The sequence below is a fragment of the Schistocerca gregaria genome, chromosome 1 (genome assembly GCF_023897955.1).
Source record: "Schistocerca gregaria isolate iqSchGreg1 chromosome 1, iqSchGreg1.2, whole genome shotgun sequence".
Classification (NCBI taxonomy): domain Eukaryota; kingdom Metazoa; phylum Arthropoda; class Insecta; order Orthoptera; family Acrididae; genus Schistocerca; species Schistocerca gregaria.
The window spans coordinates 764,926,411-764,944,073 of record NC_064920.1 but is presented as its reverse complement, the minus strand read 5'-3'; the positions used below and the strand labels follow the sequence as shown (position 1 = coordinate 764,944,073).

Here is a 17,663-nt window from a genome sequence, read left to right as displayed (position 1 = left end):
AAAATCGCATCCTATTTGAGTCAATTGATGTTTCAAAGTACTACACTGAAAGAGTGTTTGAATGTTGTGCAGGTGTGGTTAAATTTAATGGAGCTAAACTTCTAACTGTTGTTATTTATATATCCCCAGACACTGATTCCACAACATTTTTGCTAAAGCTAGAGGATGTTCTTGGTTCACTTTATAGGAAGTGCAAAAAGTTAGTTATATGTGGTGACTTCAATATTAATTGTATAAGTGATCGTGGAAGGAAAATGATGCTGATAGACCTCCTTAGTTCATATAATCTTATGCAAACCGTATTCTTTGCAACGAGACTCCAAGGGAACAGTAGAACAACTATAGACAACATTTTTGTTCATTCCTCATTACTAGAAGGGCATTCTGTTAGCAAAAAGGTGAATGGCCTTTCAGATCATGATGCACAAATTTTAACTCTAAAAGATTTTTGTGCTGCAACACATGTTAAATATAGTCATCAAGTGTTTAGGAGAGCTGATCCAATTGCTGTAGAGACCTTTGTAAACCTTATCAAGGAACAAGAGTGGCAAGATTTTTATAGCCTTGATACAGTAGACGATAAATATAATACTTTTCTCAAGACTTTTCTCGTGCTCTTTGAAAGTTCCTTTCCATTAGAAAGTTCAAAACATGGTACTAGCACAAACATGCAGCCTGGGTAGCTGACTAGAGGGATAAGAATATCTTGTAGAACAATGTGGCAATTATACCAAAACGTTATAAACAGCAAAATCTAAACGCAGTAGCCCAGTACAAACAGTACTCTTAGCAGTAGCCCAAACTCTTTTAAGTCTAAACTGAAGAGTTTCCTCATGGCTCACTCCTTCTATTCTGTCGAGGAGCTCCTGGAAGAGCTAAAAAAATAAGCAAATTCCAGTGTTACATTGTTGATTTTCTTTATTTAAACTTACGTCTTGTCGCCTGAATATGTTTTTTATAGTTCATTTTCTTTGTTTCTACTATCGTGTTATAATTTCATGTATTGATTCGTTCCCATGACCATGGAGACTTCTCCTTAATTTGGTCCCACAGAACAATAAATAAATAAATAAATAAATAAGGAAACAATACTCTGTCCACGGAATTGCTTGAGATGAGAAACTTACCCATGAAAATATACTAAAGGAAATATTACTCTCAGATCCCGATGATTACATAAACTTTATTTGAATGGACATTAAAACTTTTTAAGACTTTTCAAGTCCCTCCTAAAACAGAAAACTAGCCTTTCAAGTTTTATCTAGGCAAGGATATGTCAAACAAACCCGTACACGTACTAAGAAACCTTGTCAATTTAATTTTGCGTTTGATGCAGACACTTTGTGTGTATTTCGGCAATAGTGGGAACGTCCACTAATGCAGATAAAGCATTTCTAACATTACCTCTGGCAGTGTGTTTAAAGAACAAGAAAACAAGTAGCTGGTCCTAGAAATGGTTTAAAATGAGGAGTATACAACTGGAAAAATGTTAATGGTGATGTTTCACTCAGAACTTGATGGTTACATCAACCTTCTGGGCATTGACAGTGACACGCTTAATACTTGTTTAGCATGATTTCATCCACACATTGAAAAAGAAGACACGAGTATGCGAAAATTTATTCTGTTTTGTCCTCTAATGACAGGTCATACCGCAACGTGGGAACATATAACTCATGGCGGCGTGGAAAAACCGGAGACCTTCGATTTTTTTTTTTAATTTCATTCCACTCCTCGTGTATGCTGCCGTACATATAGAATATTGATTGTGTTCATAACCTCTTCAAGCGTAATATAGGGGTCGGAAAGATGTGGTACCTGTACCATTGTACTTGATCGCAGTTTTCATTTACTTGATCATAGTTCACGGTACAGTGAGATATATTGTAATAAAAACATTTCACTAAACATATGAAGCGAGTCGTTTTCACAAACAACGACTGTCATCTTGTCAATCTTTCTGTCAATCAAAATTTCTCGTAAAGAAGTCAAAGGCATGCATGGTTCAGTTTGACAAAATGTCTGATCGTTTGCAAGGGCCTCAAGAAATTCATGCACATGGAAACCCGGCTTGCAGCAGTTTCAATCTGAAGACAAATTTGTGTATGAAAATGGTGAAATGTTTCTTTAATAAATTTATAAAGCCTTTTAATTTGTGAAGACTAACAAGTACTATGCTAGAGGCAGAAAAAAGATAATAGAATGACATTTAACTTTGTATTACATAGTTGCAGATTGCATTGTTTGCATCTTTGCTACATCGGAAGATTGTGTCGTCTACAGCTGTGGAGTCTACAGGGTAAACTGAAGAAGGTCTTTGATAGTTGACAATACCTGCGCGGAGTGTTTGTATGTGTGTTTCGGTGAATAATGCCAAGAAAAACAAAATGTTTCCACGGAGCGAATAAGGAGGAAGATGAAGCATCTGTGAATAGTGAATTACGAGGTTCGGTAATCTTTTCCAAAAATGTGTGTTTTGTGAATTACAGATTTGTCGAGTAAGATATGCATATTGAAATATTTCAACTCTTGTGTCAGCTGTATGTGTATGACAACATCCGTCCCCATTTTCACCGTTTACGGTTAGGTTTTGAGTCTGGAGCTGCTTCAGAGATATTATTATCAGTTGTTATCGTTATATTAAGTAATATACTTGTGTCGATTCGATGTTAGTAAATCGTATTGGTTTTGGCTGGCGTTAATATTTTTCTAACAGATAGGGACATCAAGTAATTATTTTGGCATGATTAGATTTCTCTTTCTGCTTTGTTGACAAACAGTTACACACAGCTTGAAGTAAATATTTGGTTACTGTTAAAACATCGTACGCGTATACCAGATAGAATTCCCACAGCAAAATGCAAATTGTAATAGATTTTATCTCTTTATATCATAATACTATATTGTTTTGAGAAAGTACAGGTAAAAGGTTATAATGCGGGCTGCTGTCTTGTTAATGTAAACAACCGGGTTGAAGCTAGCGAGTTTCATATCTTTGTCAGACAATTGCGGTTTGATGTTTCTGTGTCTGTTGTAAATTTTTTTTGTGTTTCCATTAATTCACTCATAAACAATAGTGAGGCCTTTTCAATCTCCACCAGACCATCCAGATTTAGATTTTCAATTATTGTTTTGGATTCAGATTAGTTATATGCCTACTTTTTGTTCCATACATCCATAATAAGGAAGTCTTTAAGGATGTCGAACATGTCATAAAATAATATATATAATGCTCATATAACATACAACATCGAAAAAGAGAGATACGCATGTACCTCCCACAGATGCAAAATGAAATAAATCTCATTATTGCAGACTCAGTCAGAAATGTAGGATATTGAGACTTAAGAGGAGACAACAAACTTGTCACAAATATTGTCGGTATATGAATCTACAGTAGGGTACACTGAGGTGCATATAATTCTTAGGCCATTGTAGCTGTATGACATAAAATAAGTTAATATCAGTTAGGCTGAAGTGGGGTAAGTGTAACCACGTTTTGGCATAGTTCAACTTTGACACCAAATAGGCAACATGTTATTGAAGATATGATTTTGAAATTTCTCATGCTTAAAGTTTGAGTTATTGACTTTTAAACAATATACATTTTGTTTTTGAAAGAAAAAATTATATGGTCAAATAATTGTTTTCAAAATTTTGTGTTGTGAGGTTACACTTGCCCCATTGTTGCTGCATTGTTGTACCCATACGGAGCATTGTAAAAGAGACTTGGGGTAAGTGACCTGATTACCCAATATTTACTGAATTTGAGGATTTTTAAATTATTAAAATATCTTAAATTTTACTCAAGATATGAACTTTTTTGCACACGCCTCTTTGTATATTATGAAATACACAGAAAATGTTAGCTAAACTAAAAAATAAGTGTTAGCCTAAACCACAAAACACTGAAACAGAACGCATCATAGATGATTTATTTTTGTTTTAGGCCAGTAATTTGTTAGTTTAAATTCTACAAAAATAATAATTTTTTTCTTTAGTAGGCAATTTCAAAAAATAATAAAATATCTAGTCTCAAGAGAAAAGAAAAAATCACTTTATAAGTTCACTTTGTGTTATTTTTCACGGTAATTGAACTAAAGTTGTTGGCAATTTGTGTTTAATGGTAAACTGCCCTAATCCAACTTATTATATTCACACTTAGGCCCTAACTATTATTTAGTCACTGAATGTTGTATGAATCAAATGTAACAGCAAATGTCAGGTCTCCCTTGCGACCCAAAGTAGGCTCAGGCAGCACTAAATGACATCAGAGGATGGAACTTGCGTCTCATCTCTTCTATCAGGCCAGTAGAATGTGGTGCCATGCTTTGTCTTATTTTTGCATCTGAGGAAAATCACTTATGGATCTCCTAAATCACTAATTTTGGTAACTTGGCCAACAAAATGAACTTTCTTACATTTTGTTGCAAAAGCTACCAGAACATAGTTTCCTGCTATAATTTTATCTTTGGCTTCAAAAATGTTTGCCTCTGCCTCTTCTTCTTCTTCACAGCTTATCATTTCTTTCCTGAGGTCATCCAATGTTATCATTATCTTCATCACTACTTATTAAAGATAGGTGTCCTTCAGTTTCACTTTCTTCACTTGTTGATTCAACTTCCAGTCCTTTTTTCTTGTTACCCACATGAGCAATCAGGGATTTTTTTCCACAACATTCTGAGATGCCATTTCGGATAAAGTAACAGCACTTTGTTTGGAAGATTTACTTTTCATTACCAAGCCCTTTTTTTATGCTGATAATGCCTTTTTGTTTTGCTTTCTCCTTATTATTCTTGTTTCCTTTAAAATTGTTTTCTTTATAGATGGCATCTTGAAAAGTGATAACTTCAGCTCCTGGTACAATCCTTTTCTTCTTTGTTTTACCATTGGGACAACACTGTTGGACTGTTTCCAATAATAAGCTTTCAAATGACAAATCAGATGTTCCAGAACATAATGAAACATTGGTTAGCTCAGAAATGGTTGAGAAAGAACTCTGATATGGGAGAACTACAGGGATCAGTAGATGTAGGCCTATAAAATTCTGGAGGTTGTTCAGCTGGAAGCTTCCCAATCTGAGTACTTTCTGTTAGAGACGTAGCTAATTTTTACTCCTGATGAGTTAATTTTTGGTCCCAAGTAGATTTCACACACAGGAAGGCCAGTTTAGTTGATCTAGTGTGATAGCAAAAACAAGGTTATGGCTCAAATAAATAAATATGTTCCAGTAAGTTTGTTTGGGGCAAGTGTAACCCCCCTGGTTACACTTGCCCCAGCCGATTGGTTACACTTGCCCCACATGGGAAAAAGTTGGGGTAAGTGTAACCATGCCTGACATATCAAGAGCTTTATGAGTAGAGTAAAACTAATCTCAAATTTGAAATTATCATGCAAAAGTTAGTTTGTAACCAAAAAATTGTGTAGTTATCTTTAAAACTGCAAAAATGACAGACCAGCAAATTCTGAGCATGTCACTTTTTCGCAGAGTGAAAATGTAAACGTCAATTCAAGTCCAAAAATTAATTACCAATTTATGTCAGATTTGACAACTTATGGTTAAATATAACAAAGAAAGGACTAAATTAACGTGTGATAGGTCAGAGGTAAAAATACAGCTTCTTTACGGCACCATAAGCCGTGGTTACACTAAACCCATGGTTACAATTACCCCACTTCACCCTATTTACATTGATCACATTGCATTTACATAAGTCTGCCTGTGTCTGTATATGTGCAGAAGGATGTGTGTGTGCGAGTGTATACCTGTCCTCCTTCCCCCTAAGGTAAGTCTTTTCGCTCCCGGGATTGGAATGACTCCTTATCCTCACCCTTAAAACCCACATCCTTTCGTCTTTCCCTCTCCTTTCCTCTTTCCTGATGAAGCAACCAGGGGTTGCGAAAGCTTGAATATTTGCGTGAGTGTGTTTGTGTTTTTTATTGTGTCTATCAACATACCAGTGCCTTCTTGTTTGGTAAGTTAAAGCATCTTTGTTGATTATATGATTGGAATGAGCCGATTTGAATTCCACAGCCTGTGATCTATTTTCCAAGTAAGATTGGAACCACTTGTTTTCTATCCCTTTTACCCTCTTTGTCTCCAACTTATCTACATTTCATGACTAACAGTGCCAAAAGCTTTACAAATGTCTAGGTTATTCCCTACAACACTGCTGTTGTTATCAAAATCTCTAACTATTTCATCTGTGTAATCCATTATTACTGTTTCTGTACTTCTAACTGTTCAGAACCCATGTTGACTATTATTCAGTAGATTGTTTATCGTTTAACTACTTGGTAATTTGTTATTTCATTCGTCTTGAAATTACTTTATAGAACGCTGAGAGGAGTGAAATGGGTCGATTATTTTGAGTCTCATGCGTATTACTATGCTTGAATAAAGCTTTTTTAACCTGTGAGGAGATAACACTCCCTCAGTGAATGAAAATTAACAATATGAGCGAAGGACTTTGCAGTCTGCAAAACAGTGTGGATTATAAGTGATGTTGCTAAATCATCTGCACCTTCTGAAATTTTGCATTTGTGGCATTTAATTGCCCTGACTACTTCATGTTCACTAGTTAGAATTAATCTCTTGCTGTAGCAGATGTACGATAATTAAGTTTATCCTGATTTGAATATTTTAAGCTAAGTGTGTGATGAGTCCGGCTTCAGCTGCATGTGTGTGAGAGTTGCATTTGCGTGAGTGTGTGTGTGTATGTTGTTTGTTTTCGACAAAGGCCTTGTTGGCCGAAAGCTCACATTCCAAGAAGTGTTTTTGTTGTGCCTATCTGTGACTCAGCTTCTCTGCTATATGGTAGTAGCAACTGTCCTTTTCATAATATTGTTACATTCCATCCTAGATTTTCTATTGATTGTTTCTGTTCTGTTTGTTATTCTTTAAGGCTTTTGTTTGGAGAAAATATTTTGTAGCTGTGCAGTACAGTAAGAAATAGCTACCTCAATACAGTATCATTTACAAGGTTTGTATTAAAGTTTTCACAGACAGTTATAGCGGCTTTTTCAGTAAACATAGTGTCCAGCAGAGACTCCAGTTTACTAATGAAGATGTCTATATCCTCACCAGGTGCCCAGGGGGCTCGCCGCTCTTTGGCGGGATTGTGCTTGGCTACCGTGGGGCCCCAGCCTTTGCAGCATTTTTTCCCTTCCATGCTGCATGTCTGTCCTCTTGCTATTCTTTTTCCCCTCCCATGGGAAACATGTCTGGGATGCTTTTGGAAATGTGTTCTGCAATTTCAGTAACTGCTATCAGAACAGATATTGCCACAATTGTAAAGTTTCCCAGTGTCATGGTAGCATCACTATCTCCTTCTCCAGCTGTGCAACAAGCCACCAGAGTTTCGCCTCATGGGCAAAGTCACGTGCTACACAACCTGCAGGCCGGGAAGGTCAGAAGGAATACTCCCATGAACACTTCTTACATTCCTCCAGCCAACCACATCTCAGTCTTCATCAGCCAACTGGAAAGGTTCCAAGAAGTCAAACAAAGGTCAATGGTCTTCTCCTTCGTGGACTCGGAGATCCTCTTTGATGGTGTCGCCACGTGATACCATCACCTGGCTAACCTTCAATTCGCTGCTGCACACCACCAATCATTCTTCTGTGCTGTACTCCACAGACCGACAGAAGGAGAATGCCAATGCCTCTGTGGATCTCATGGAGCAGGCTCCTCCATCCTTTGCTGCTCATAGCAGTGAGTCTTTGAAGGCTGGCACTCGGAGCCGCCAAGGTGACACCCCTTCATTTTTTCCCTTCTCCCCTTTCCATGTCATCACTCTTCTCCAATGGAATGTTCGCTGTCTTCGATCCAACAAAGGGGACTTATAGCTGCTCTTGGAATCGCAGTGTCCACTTGTTCTCTGCCTCCCGGAAAGAAAATTGCATCCTCAAGACTGCTTTGAGCTCTCACATTTCTTTCCAGCCTGCTATGATCTCCCCCCCCCCCCTCCCCCCTCGAGGACAGCATTCTGTCATGCTGCTCATCCAGGATGACATTCGTAGGCAACCCATCGTCCTGACTACTCGGCTTCAAGCTGTTGCAGTCCATGTTTTCCTTCCTCGCCTTACCTTTTCTCTTTGTACAGTTTACATCCCTCTGTCATTCAGTGTCACCAGGGCAGACTTCCTCCAGCTTATTGGGCAATTCCCTCAGCCCTTTCTGCTGCTTGGTGACTTAAATGTGCACCATCCCCTTTGAGGTTCTCCCAGAACCTCTCAGAGAGGTCCTATTTGGACTGACAACTGTGCTGAAGTGTGTTTGGACTGTAGGTCACAACCTCAACCTGAAAAGTGCCTCTTGATTGCCCAAGAAATAAAAATATTGGGCACCAAGTGAATGGCAAAGGTATCCATCCCAAGCTGGAGAAAAGAAGACCAGTCACAGATTTCATGACTCCTCAGCACATTGTGACGCGAGAAGTTTCCGCAGAATGTGCTCAAACTGTCAGTATTTTGTAAAAAACTACTGTTCCAATGTACATACCTTGCAAGAATTACTGCGAAGTACACTAAGTTTTCTTGGAATGAGGTACGAGAGAAATCCTTCCTTGTCTTTTCAGAAATGCTAATATTGTCTCTAGTCCTAGCGTTGTATCATTTTTTTTTAATGGTGAGACAGAATTAACACTGACACTAACAATTTTGGGGTAGGAGTGTTGTAATACATATACAGGAAGATTCTCAAAAGGTGGTGGCTTATGCAGCAAGAGTATTCTGTGTTTCAGAAATGATCTATTCTACAACTGAGAAAGAAACCCTGCAGTTGTTTGGGTCATTAACTGTTTCTGGTCATATTTATTTAGCAAAACATTCTCCATTGTGATGGGTCGCCTTCTCTGTGTGGGCTGACTATCCTAAAGGATAGGGTGAATTAGTGAGATGGACACAGGCTTCAGGAGTACAATGTCAAACTGATATAAAAAAGTGCTTGCAAACACAAGTGCTCTCATTGCCTTTCAAGTAATTCTTTGGCAAAACACCATGGTACAGATGAAATATCAGTCACTACTGTGATAGAAGACATTGCTGTGAAACAGTGGGAAGATCTAGTAATACTGTAAACTAGAAGCCTTGAAGGATGATGAATCTAATAGAACATTGTATAAAAACCACAGCACATCAGTAAGCAGAACAAACGTAACAAACCACGTAAACCAGGGTGGAGATAAAAATAAAATCATACAAAAGTCACACACTCTCAACACAGGGCATGTGTACAACATAAGCCAGGTGTGTAAAGCATCCTAGCACAGCTATGTGTCAAAGTGATTGACTCCGTACTAGATGGCACTGCCAGACGGGAAAATAGAGAATGTGTTTATGGAGTAATGATAAACTTAGATCTGGTATATAACATAAAAACAAGGAAGCACAACTAAACAATATCAATGCATAAACCAAAGCCCCCTGTACATAGACATTTATTTAAAAAGTAACATCATAACCTCGAAGTAACTCTGGTTACGAAAGGTCAGCTGTTTGTTGAGCAGACCTGGGCTCTTAAAATAGGCTCTCTTCAAAATTTCAAATTCTTCAAGGATTGTTTTGAGTCACTGTAAGGAATGACAATGACGGAAGCATGTTTCACAACTACCTTCCGGACATCTGGCATCAATCCTGGATGCATCAGTACCATTCTCCCAAACTGGAGTTGATCTTTTATGGAAGTCCCAAAGCTGACAAACTGGCATTGATTGATAATAGTCTGCACTGATCGCTGTGCTGACTGTTGAAACTCTGGACATTGCAAAGTTGCTGGTAGAAAACATCGTTTTGGAGCATGGTGTTCCCAGTGTGAAGTGCTCTGACTGTGGAAAAGTTTTCCAGTCTAGACTCACATCAGAGCTGATTTCACATTGTAATGTCACCTTAGGAGGGCAAGTGCCTGCTATCCACAGATGGAATGCTTTAATAATATGTTGACAATATACATTGATGTAAAACACAGAGATTGGGGCACAATACCTTCATCACCAGGACCAAAGAAGCAAGGCAGCTGGCTCGTATGTGGACCCTGATGCCCAGAGGAAAGACTGAGAGTGTTATAACACCAAGCACTGGCCAGTGAGATACAGCGCTGGAGACTTGGTATGGGTTTTAACGCATGTGAAAAGTGAGACTATTGGGAAAGCTATTAAAGCATTAAATTGAGCCATATCATATCTTTTGTAGCTTGTAGGGTGTCACATATATTGACCCTTCATCAAGCAGACAAAAGCGAACGATGTCACCAGTCTCCTCTACTACAGTCCAGAGGCGAAGATTGACAATGGAAGATTCAAGGAAACTGAAGATTCACTCAAGGGGCCAGCTTCAATGCTCATAATAGTAAAGTGGATGTAATAACTCGATCAGGGCGTGAGTGTCAATGGCTGCACCATACAGAAGACCATTGACAAGATCTAGATCCAGGGTGCTGTTTTTGGCACCAGTGAAAATATCTGAAACAATAGGGCTCTGTTTCTCCAAGAGAGGGAAAAATGCCATAAACTATGCTGCAAGCAGTGGAGTGTTGTGGTTAGCATCACTGGCTAGCTTGCTGCAGGTCACCAGTTCAGACCTGACGACCAGCAATTGTGTGTTGCTTAATGCCCATCATTTCTTTAAAGTTCTGGAAAAATATTATGTTTGTAAAGTTTGAACATCCTGGAATATTCACTGGCATTCGTGAATATTCACATGTGGCTGCTTGACGACAGACTGTGTCTTTCCAGACAAATTACTTATATTTTACCATGTGATCTAACTGCAACTTCCGGCGTGAGCAGCGAGCCAATTCCCTTATCATTGCCGGTGTTGGAATTCAGTTTTCTTCTGGCTGTACATTGGTGTCAGTAATAAACATGCTTTCAGTACTAACCATTGAAATTCATTGTTTACCCTGCCTACAGACTATTCTATTCTTACAAGAGGTGTATGTTTTAGGCAACAGAACTCATTTCTAATACTTCATGAAAGTCTGGGTTTCTTAAATCCTTCCATGGTGTTTTGCAAAGCTGTAGTCATCTCCTCTCCAATGATTCCCACCTAAGCTCAGTGATGTATTTCCACAGTACTCCTACGCCAATATATATCTACATCCATACAACTACATCTACATCTGTACTCTGCAGGCCACCGTTAGATGCATGGCAGAGGGTGCATACCATTGTACCAGTTATTAGATTTTCTTCTTGTTCCACTCAAGTATGGAGCATGGGAAGAATGATTGTTTGAATGCCTCTGTGTATGCAGTGATTATTCTATCCTTTTTTCATGATCCTTGTGTGAGTGGTAGGTTGTAGTACATCCCTATAGTAATCATTTAAAGCCAGTTCTTGAAAATCTGTTAAGCAATCTCTTTTGTTGACTGATTGCACTTCCCCTATACTCTACCAATAAACCGAAGTCTACCATGTGCTTTAACCAGTACTGAACTAATGTGATCATTCCATTTCCTATCCCTACAAAGTGTTACACTCGGGTATTTGATTCATTTGGCTGGTTCCAAGAGTGACTCATTGATATTATAGTCATAGGATACTACATTTTTTTGTTTTGTGAAGTGCAAAATTTTACATTTCTGAACATTGGAGCAAGTTGCCATTCTCTGCTCCACATTGAAATCTTATCAAGATCTGAGTGTATATTTATGCGGCTTCTCTTAGATTCATTATAGATAACTGCATCATCTGCATAAAGCCTGATTTTACTATTAATATCGTTTGCAAGGCCATGAACATACAACATGAACAGCAAGAGTCCCAATACACTTCCTTGGGGCACACCCGAAGTTACTTCTACATCTGACAATGACTCTCCATCCAAGATAACATGCTGTGTCCTCCCTAACAAAAAGTCCCCAATCCAGCCATAAATTTCGCATCATACCCCCATATAATCGCAATTTTGACATTAAGCATAGTTGCAATACTGAGCCAAATGCTTTTCGGAAATCAAGAAACACTGCATCTACCTGGTTGCCTTGATCCAAAGTTTTCAGTATGTCATGTGAGAGAAGTGTGTATTGGGTTTCATTTGATCAAGGTTTTCAAAAACCATGCTTGCTGTCATTGAGACAGTCATTCTGTTCAAGATACATCATTATGCTAGAGCTCAGAGTATGTTCTGAGATTGTACAACAAGTCGATGTCAAAGGTATTGGATGGTAGTTTTGTGGATCACTTCTACTACCCTTTTGCTGATCGATGTGACATGTTTTTTTCCAAGAACTGGGCACAGTTTTTTGTTCGAGGGATCCATGATAGATTATAGTTAGAAGAGGGACTAACTCAGGCATAAATTCAATATAGAATCTGATGGATTCCATTGGGGTGTGGAGCTTTGTTCAATTTTGACATTTTCAGCTGTTTCTCAACACCACTATTACTTATTTCACTCATCTTTTCAGTGGCACGAGGATTAAATTGGGACAATTCTCTTGGGTTCTCCTTTGTAAAGGAACATTTGAAAATGGAGTTAAGCATTTCAGATTTTGTTTTTGTTCCCTCAGTTTCAGTTCCTGTCCCATTCACTAGGAACCGGACACTGTCATTCCACTGATAGCCATTACATACAACAAGAACTACTTTGGATTTTGTGAAATGTCATTTGACGGTATTCTGTTATAGTAGTCATTGAAGGCATCACGGAGTGCTCTCTTGGCAGTCTAATGTGTTTCATTCAGCATCTCTTGTGTCTATAGCCCTATGCTCTGTTTTACAAGTAGTATGCAGTAATCTCTGTTTCTTTAGAAGTGACTGTATACCACAGAGATAGGTTCCCTCCCATTATGAACTGTTATGCTGCAAAGTGCTGATTGAGGTATATCCCTCTGTACCTTGTATAATGTTCCTTTCCTTTCCATTCACGTTTGGTGTGTGGGAAGAATGACTGTTTAAATACCTCGGTGCACACTTCAGTAACTCTCAATCTAATGTTGGCAGGCTTACATAGGAGGCTGTAGAATGTTTCTAAATTAATGTAGTCTCTTCTTCAAGATTTGTAAGTAGGCTTTTGTTGTGTAGCTGACATCCATCTTCTAGCATCTGACAGTTCTGTTGCAGTCTCCCATGAGTCAAACAAACATCTGACCATTTTTGCGGCCCTTCTTTGTATATGTTCAATATCCCTGTTATTACTATTTGCTGTGGCTTCCACAGACTTGTGCTGTTTTCTGTTATGAGTTCCATGAATGCTTTGTAAAGTTACTATTATTATTTTCTGCTACATCATTAATATACAACATGAACAGCAATGTTTCCAACACACTACCCTATGGCAATCCTGAAATTTCTTACATATGTCAAGGAGTCTCCATCCAAAATAGCATGCTGCATCCTCCTTATTGAGAACTCTTCGATCCAGTTCCGTATTTCGTTTGATACCCCATATGATCATATTTTTCAATAAGCATTGTTGTAATACTGAATCTGATGCTTTTCAGAGGTCCACAAATACTGCATCAGACTTATTACCTTGAACTGTGGTTCTCAGGATGCCACGTGAGGAGTAAACCACAAAGTGGACGTTGCATGACTAGTATATTTGGAATCCTTGCTGGCTGGCATGGAGGAGGTCTTTGTGATTGAGGTTCCTAATTATGTTTGAGATCTGAATATGTTTTGATATTCTACAACAGGTGAATATAAAGATTTTGGATGGTAGCTTCATGGAACACTTCCCTAACTATGTAGACAGATGAAACTTGTGTTTTCCTCAGATGACTAGGCAATTATTATTTATTTATTTGTATCTTTGATATATTATGGGTAAGATATGAGCTAACTCAATTTCAAAGTCTGTAGAGATTCAGTTTTACTGAACTGAGCTGTCGCTAAATGCCACTGACTCTAATTTTGGTATCAATTACAGAATTAAATTGGAGCATCCACTCCTGTGTCTTCATTTGTAAAGGAACACTTGAAAATGGCAGCATTTCTTCTTTTACTTTCCTACCATCAGTTTCAGTACCCGTGCAAATCCATGAATTTCTGCGCACTAATTTTGGTGCCACTTGCAGCATCCAAATATAACCAGAATTTTTTTGTTTTGTCTTGTGAGAGATATACCAGTATGGTAATCATTAAAGGCTTCCCACATTACTTTTTAGATAGTCAAACATTTTTCATTTAGCACCTTCCTATCAATATCCTTATGCCTTGTTTACACTTATTGTGCAGTACTTGCTGTTTCTTCAGAAGTTTTTTTCACACAGACTTTATATTGTGGAGAGCCATCTCTGTGTATCTTACACTAATATTTTGGAGGTATCTTACAGCTATTATCATCTGGACTGAATTAGAGTGTGGCCTAACTAAAACACCATCTTGTGCACTTTACACACAGTCAGCTATCTGAGTAGCTGTCTCTGATGTGGTGCACCCTTGTGTCAGTTTGAAGGACCCTGCTATTATCAGGTGTGTAGCACAAGTCAAGAAGTCACAGTCTAGCTTTTCACAGAACCTTTGAAGTCTCATGTGCAAGCCTTCTACACTGTCTAGAATTGGAGAACCATGAACGGTTCTGAGATCAATACTGTAGATTGTGAGCCAGGCTCATCTACTCAACCTTTCCCACAAGTTACTGGAATGAGCCTAGTATGACCTTGAACCCCGGATGACAGGTGTAGTTTGTTGTGATGTGCACAACAATCTGCATGTAACTGCACCCTGTTTTCTCAGTGACTGCTGGAACAGGCTCTTCAGAATCTTGAATGAAGTCACCATTGCACACTTAGTGCACAAGGTGATCTTTCTTGTCTCTTGTGCCAGTTTGCTATACATTTGAACTGCCATCGTGCTTATGCACTTGCTTTCCCCTGACACAGGACACAACAGGTTTCCTGACATGTGATCTAACCATTCGGCCATAAATGTAGTAGCACTCCTTTTAAATGCTTTGATGATTTCCTTTAAATCTAAATGAAAGGGATCCCAAACATGTGAACAGTATTCAAGAATATTGCTCGAGCATTTTGTACATCATCTCCTTTGTAGGTATACCATATTTGGCATTCTACCTTCCCTACAGCTGACCTTAGGTGCTGGTTCTATTTCATGTTATTTCTCAACATCATACCTAGATATTTATTCAGTGTTATGGAGTCAAGCAGGATACTGTTAATTCTGTATTTGAACATAACAGAAACATACAAACCATGTTGTCTTACATTTATCCACATTTGAAACAAACATTGTGGTACATTGTCAAGCACTGTCCGGAGGTATAGGAATAAGGGATCTGCTTATTTGCCGTCATCCATTTTGCCAAATATGTTATTTGAAAAAGGTGAAATATATCTTGCATGAGATTTTTTTTGAATCTGTGATTTTTATAACCGGGATCTTTCTTTTGCTAGAAACCTAATTACAATTGAGTTAGAATACACTCTAAGATCATCCAGTAGGCCAGCATATTAATCTATAATTTTGTTCATTCACTCTTTTGCCCTTCTCAAATGTGGGGAAACATGCATTTTTTTTTTACTATTGCTCATGGCTGTTCATTGCATGTGGAGATTCATGATACATGTGTTCTAAGAAAGAGGGCAATGCCACAGAGTATATCCTGTAAAATTGGCCTGGAGTTCCACCAGTAATGCATATTCCTATGTCATCCATTTGATAGTTTGTGGTGGCCAGATACTGGTAAATCTTTATGACCTTTTTGTGTGAATGATTTTTCATTGTGAGAATTAAGACCGGCGTTCCTTTTGTTATCTTCTATGTCCTCACCAAACTGGTTTAGGAGTGACTGAACAGAAGCTCTCGACTCACAGAGGTGCTTTACCTGTAACCAGAATTTTCTGATCTACTTGAAAGTGTTGTTACTAAACCAGGGTGGGTGTTTCCTGTCCTTGCTCAGCTTACTCTGTGTACGCTTCTCCAGACAATTTGCTATGTCCATTGCATTCATTTTGTTAGTAGAATGCTGTTGACCATTTACCAACTTTACAAAGCATAAAAGCTCTCCTAGTATTCTTGATGTAACTGTGGTTGCTAATCCCTTCCTCTTTTCTGCATTTGTCAGCAAGTTCAGATTGACTCTGTGATGTTCCAGGATAGGAACTGATCGGTGTTCACTATCACACACATATTTAATCTGGTACCTGGCAGACACCTTCAGATGAGTGATTGGAGATTGACATTGGCTACTTGTATCACACAGTTTATTAGTGTGGTACATGTGTTTTGCCCTTCTGCTATTATAGTAGTAGCAAGCTGGACCACACAGCCAACGAGCTTTGCCCTTGATGGGGAAAGTGCAAACTTCGGCTGTTCAGTAGAGTGCCTCTTGCCATGCGCCTCAGCGATTCCTGCCACCTTTGCTGAGAACATTTACTGGTATCCAGATAAATTTGTAGTTGGAATGAATGTTGGCCTATGCATACATTATATTTCTATTTATTTCAGTGGGAACCACCCCCTACCCCTGCATGACCTAATTTTTTTGATAACTTGATTTATTTTTTAGTACTTGAACAATATTTCAAAACATCCTACTTAGAGTTCCACAGTATTATGAAAAGGGAAGTTGCCACACACCATATAGTGGATATGCTGAGTTGCAGGTAGGCACAACAAAAAGACTGTCACAAACAGAGCTATCGACCAGTAAGACTTTCACCAGAAATAGACGACACGCACACATGCATGCGCGCGCGCGCGCACGCACACACACACACACACACACACACACACACACACACCCCAAAATCAGTTTACACATATGACTGCAGTCTCGGGCAACTGAAACCATGCTGCGAGCAGCAGCACCAGTGCATGATGGGACTGGTGCCTGGGTGGGGTAAGGAGGAGGCTGGGTGGGGTTGGGGAGGGATAGTAAAGTAGGGGTGGCGGACAGTGAAGTGTTGCAGGTTAGATGGTGGGCAGGGGAAAGGGGGGGGGGAGGAGCAGAAAAGGAGAGAAGTAAAAAGACTGGGTGCAATGGTGGAATGAGGGCTGTGTAGTGCTGGAATGGGAACAGGGAAGGGGCTGGATGGGTGATGACAGTGACTAATGAAGGTTGAGATCAGGAAGGTTACAGGAACGTAGGATGTATTGCAGGGAAAGTTCCTACCTGTGCAATTCGAAAAAGCTGGTGTTAGTGGGAAGGATCCATATGGCACAGGCTGTGAAGCAGTCATTTAAATGAAGGACGTCATGTTTGGCAGCGTGCTCAGCAATTTGGTTGCCATTCATGTGGACAGACAGCTTGTTGGTTGTCATGCCCACATAGAATGCAACACATTGGTTGCAGCTTAGTTTGTTGGTCACATGACTGGTTTCACAGTTAGGTGGGGTGCCTTTGATGGGTAGGTGATGTTTGTAACCGGACTGGAGTAGGTGGTGGTGGGAAGATGTATGGGAGCAGGGGTTATGTAGGGATGGACGAGTATATTGTGTAGGTTTGGTGGATGGCGGACCACCACTGTGGGAGGGGTGAGAAGGATAGTGGGTAGGACATTTCTCATTTCAGGGTATGTTGAGAGTTAGTCAAAACTCTTGTGGAGAATGTGATTCAGTTGCTTCAGTCCTGGATGGGACTTTGGGAGGTGGTGGGAAACTGGAAAGATAAGGCATGGGAGATTTATTTTTGTACAAGGTTGGGAGGATAATGTGTGTGTGTGTGTGTGTGTGTGTGTGTGTGTGTGTGTGTGTGTG

General features: G+C 39.2%; 1 protein-coding gene across 1 annotated transcript in view; it reads left to right on the top strand.

The window, feature by feature from the left end:
* Positions 1-1,962: 1,962 nt before the first annotated feature.
* LOC126268095 (uncharacterized) overlaps positions 1,963-17,663 on the top strand; it is a 168,211-nt gene continuing 152,510 nt past the window's right edge. The window contains exons 1-2 of the mRNA XM_049973606.1: positions 1,963-2,103; positions 2,229-2,446. Of these exons, the coding sequence (XP_049829563.1) occupies positions 2,371-2,446 (76 nt within the window). The 5' untranslated portion in view covers positions 1,963-2,103; positions 2,229-2,370. The remainder of the gene's footprint in view (positions 2,104-2,228; positions 2,447-17,663) is intronic.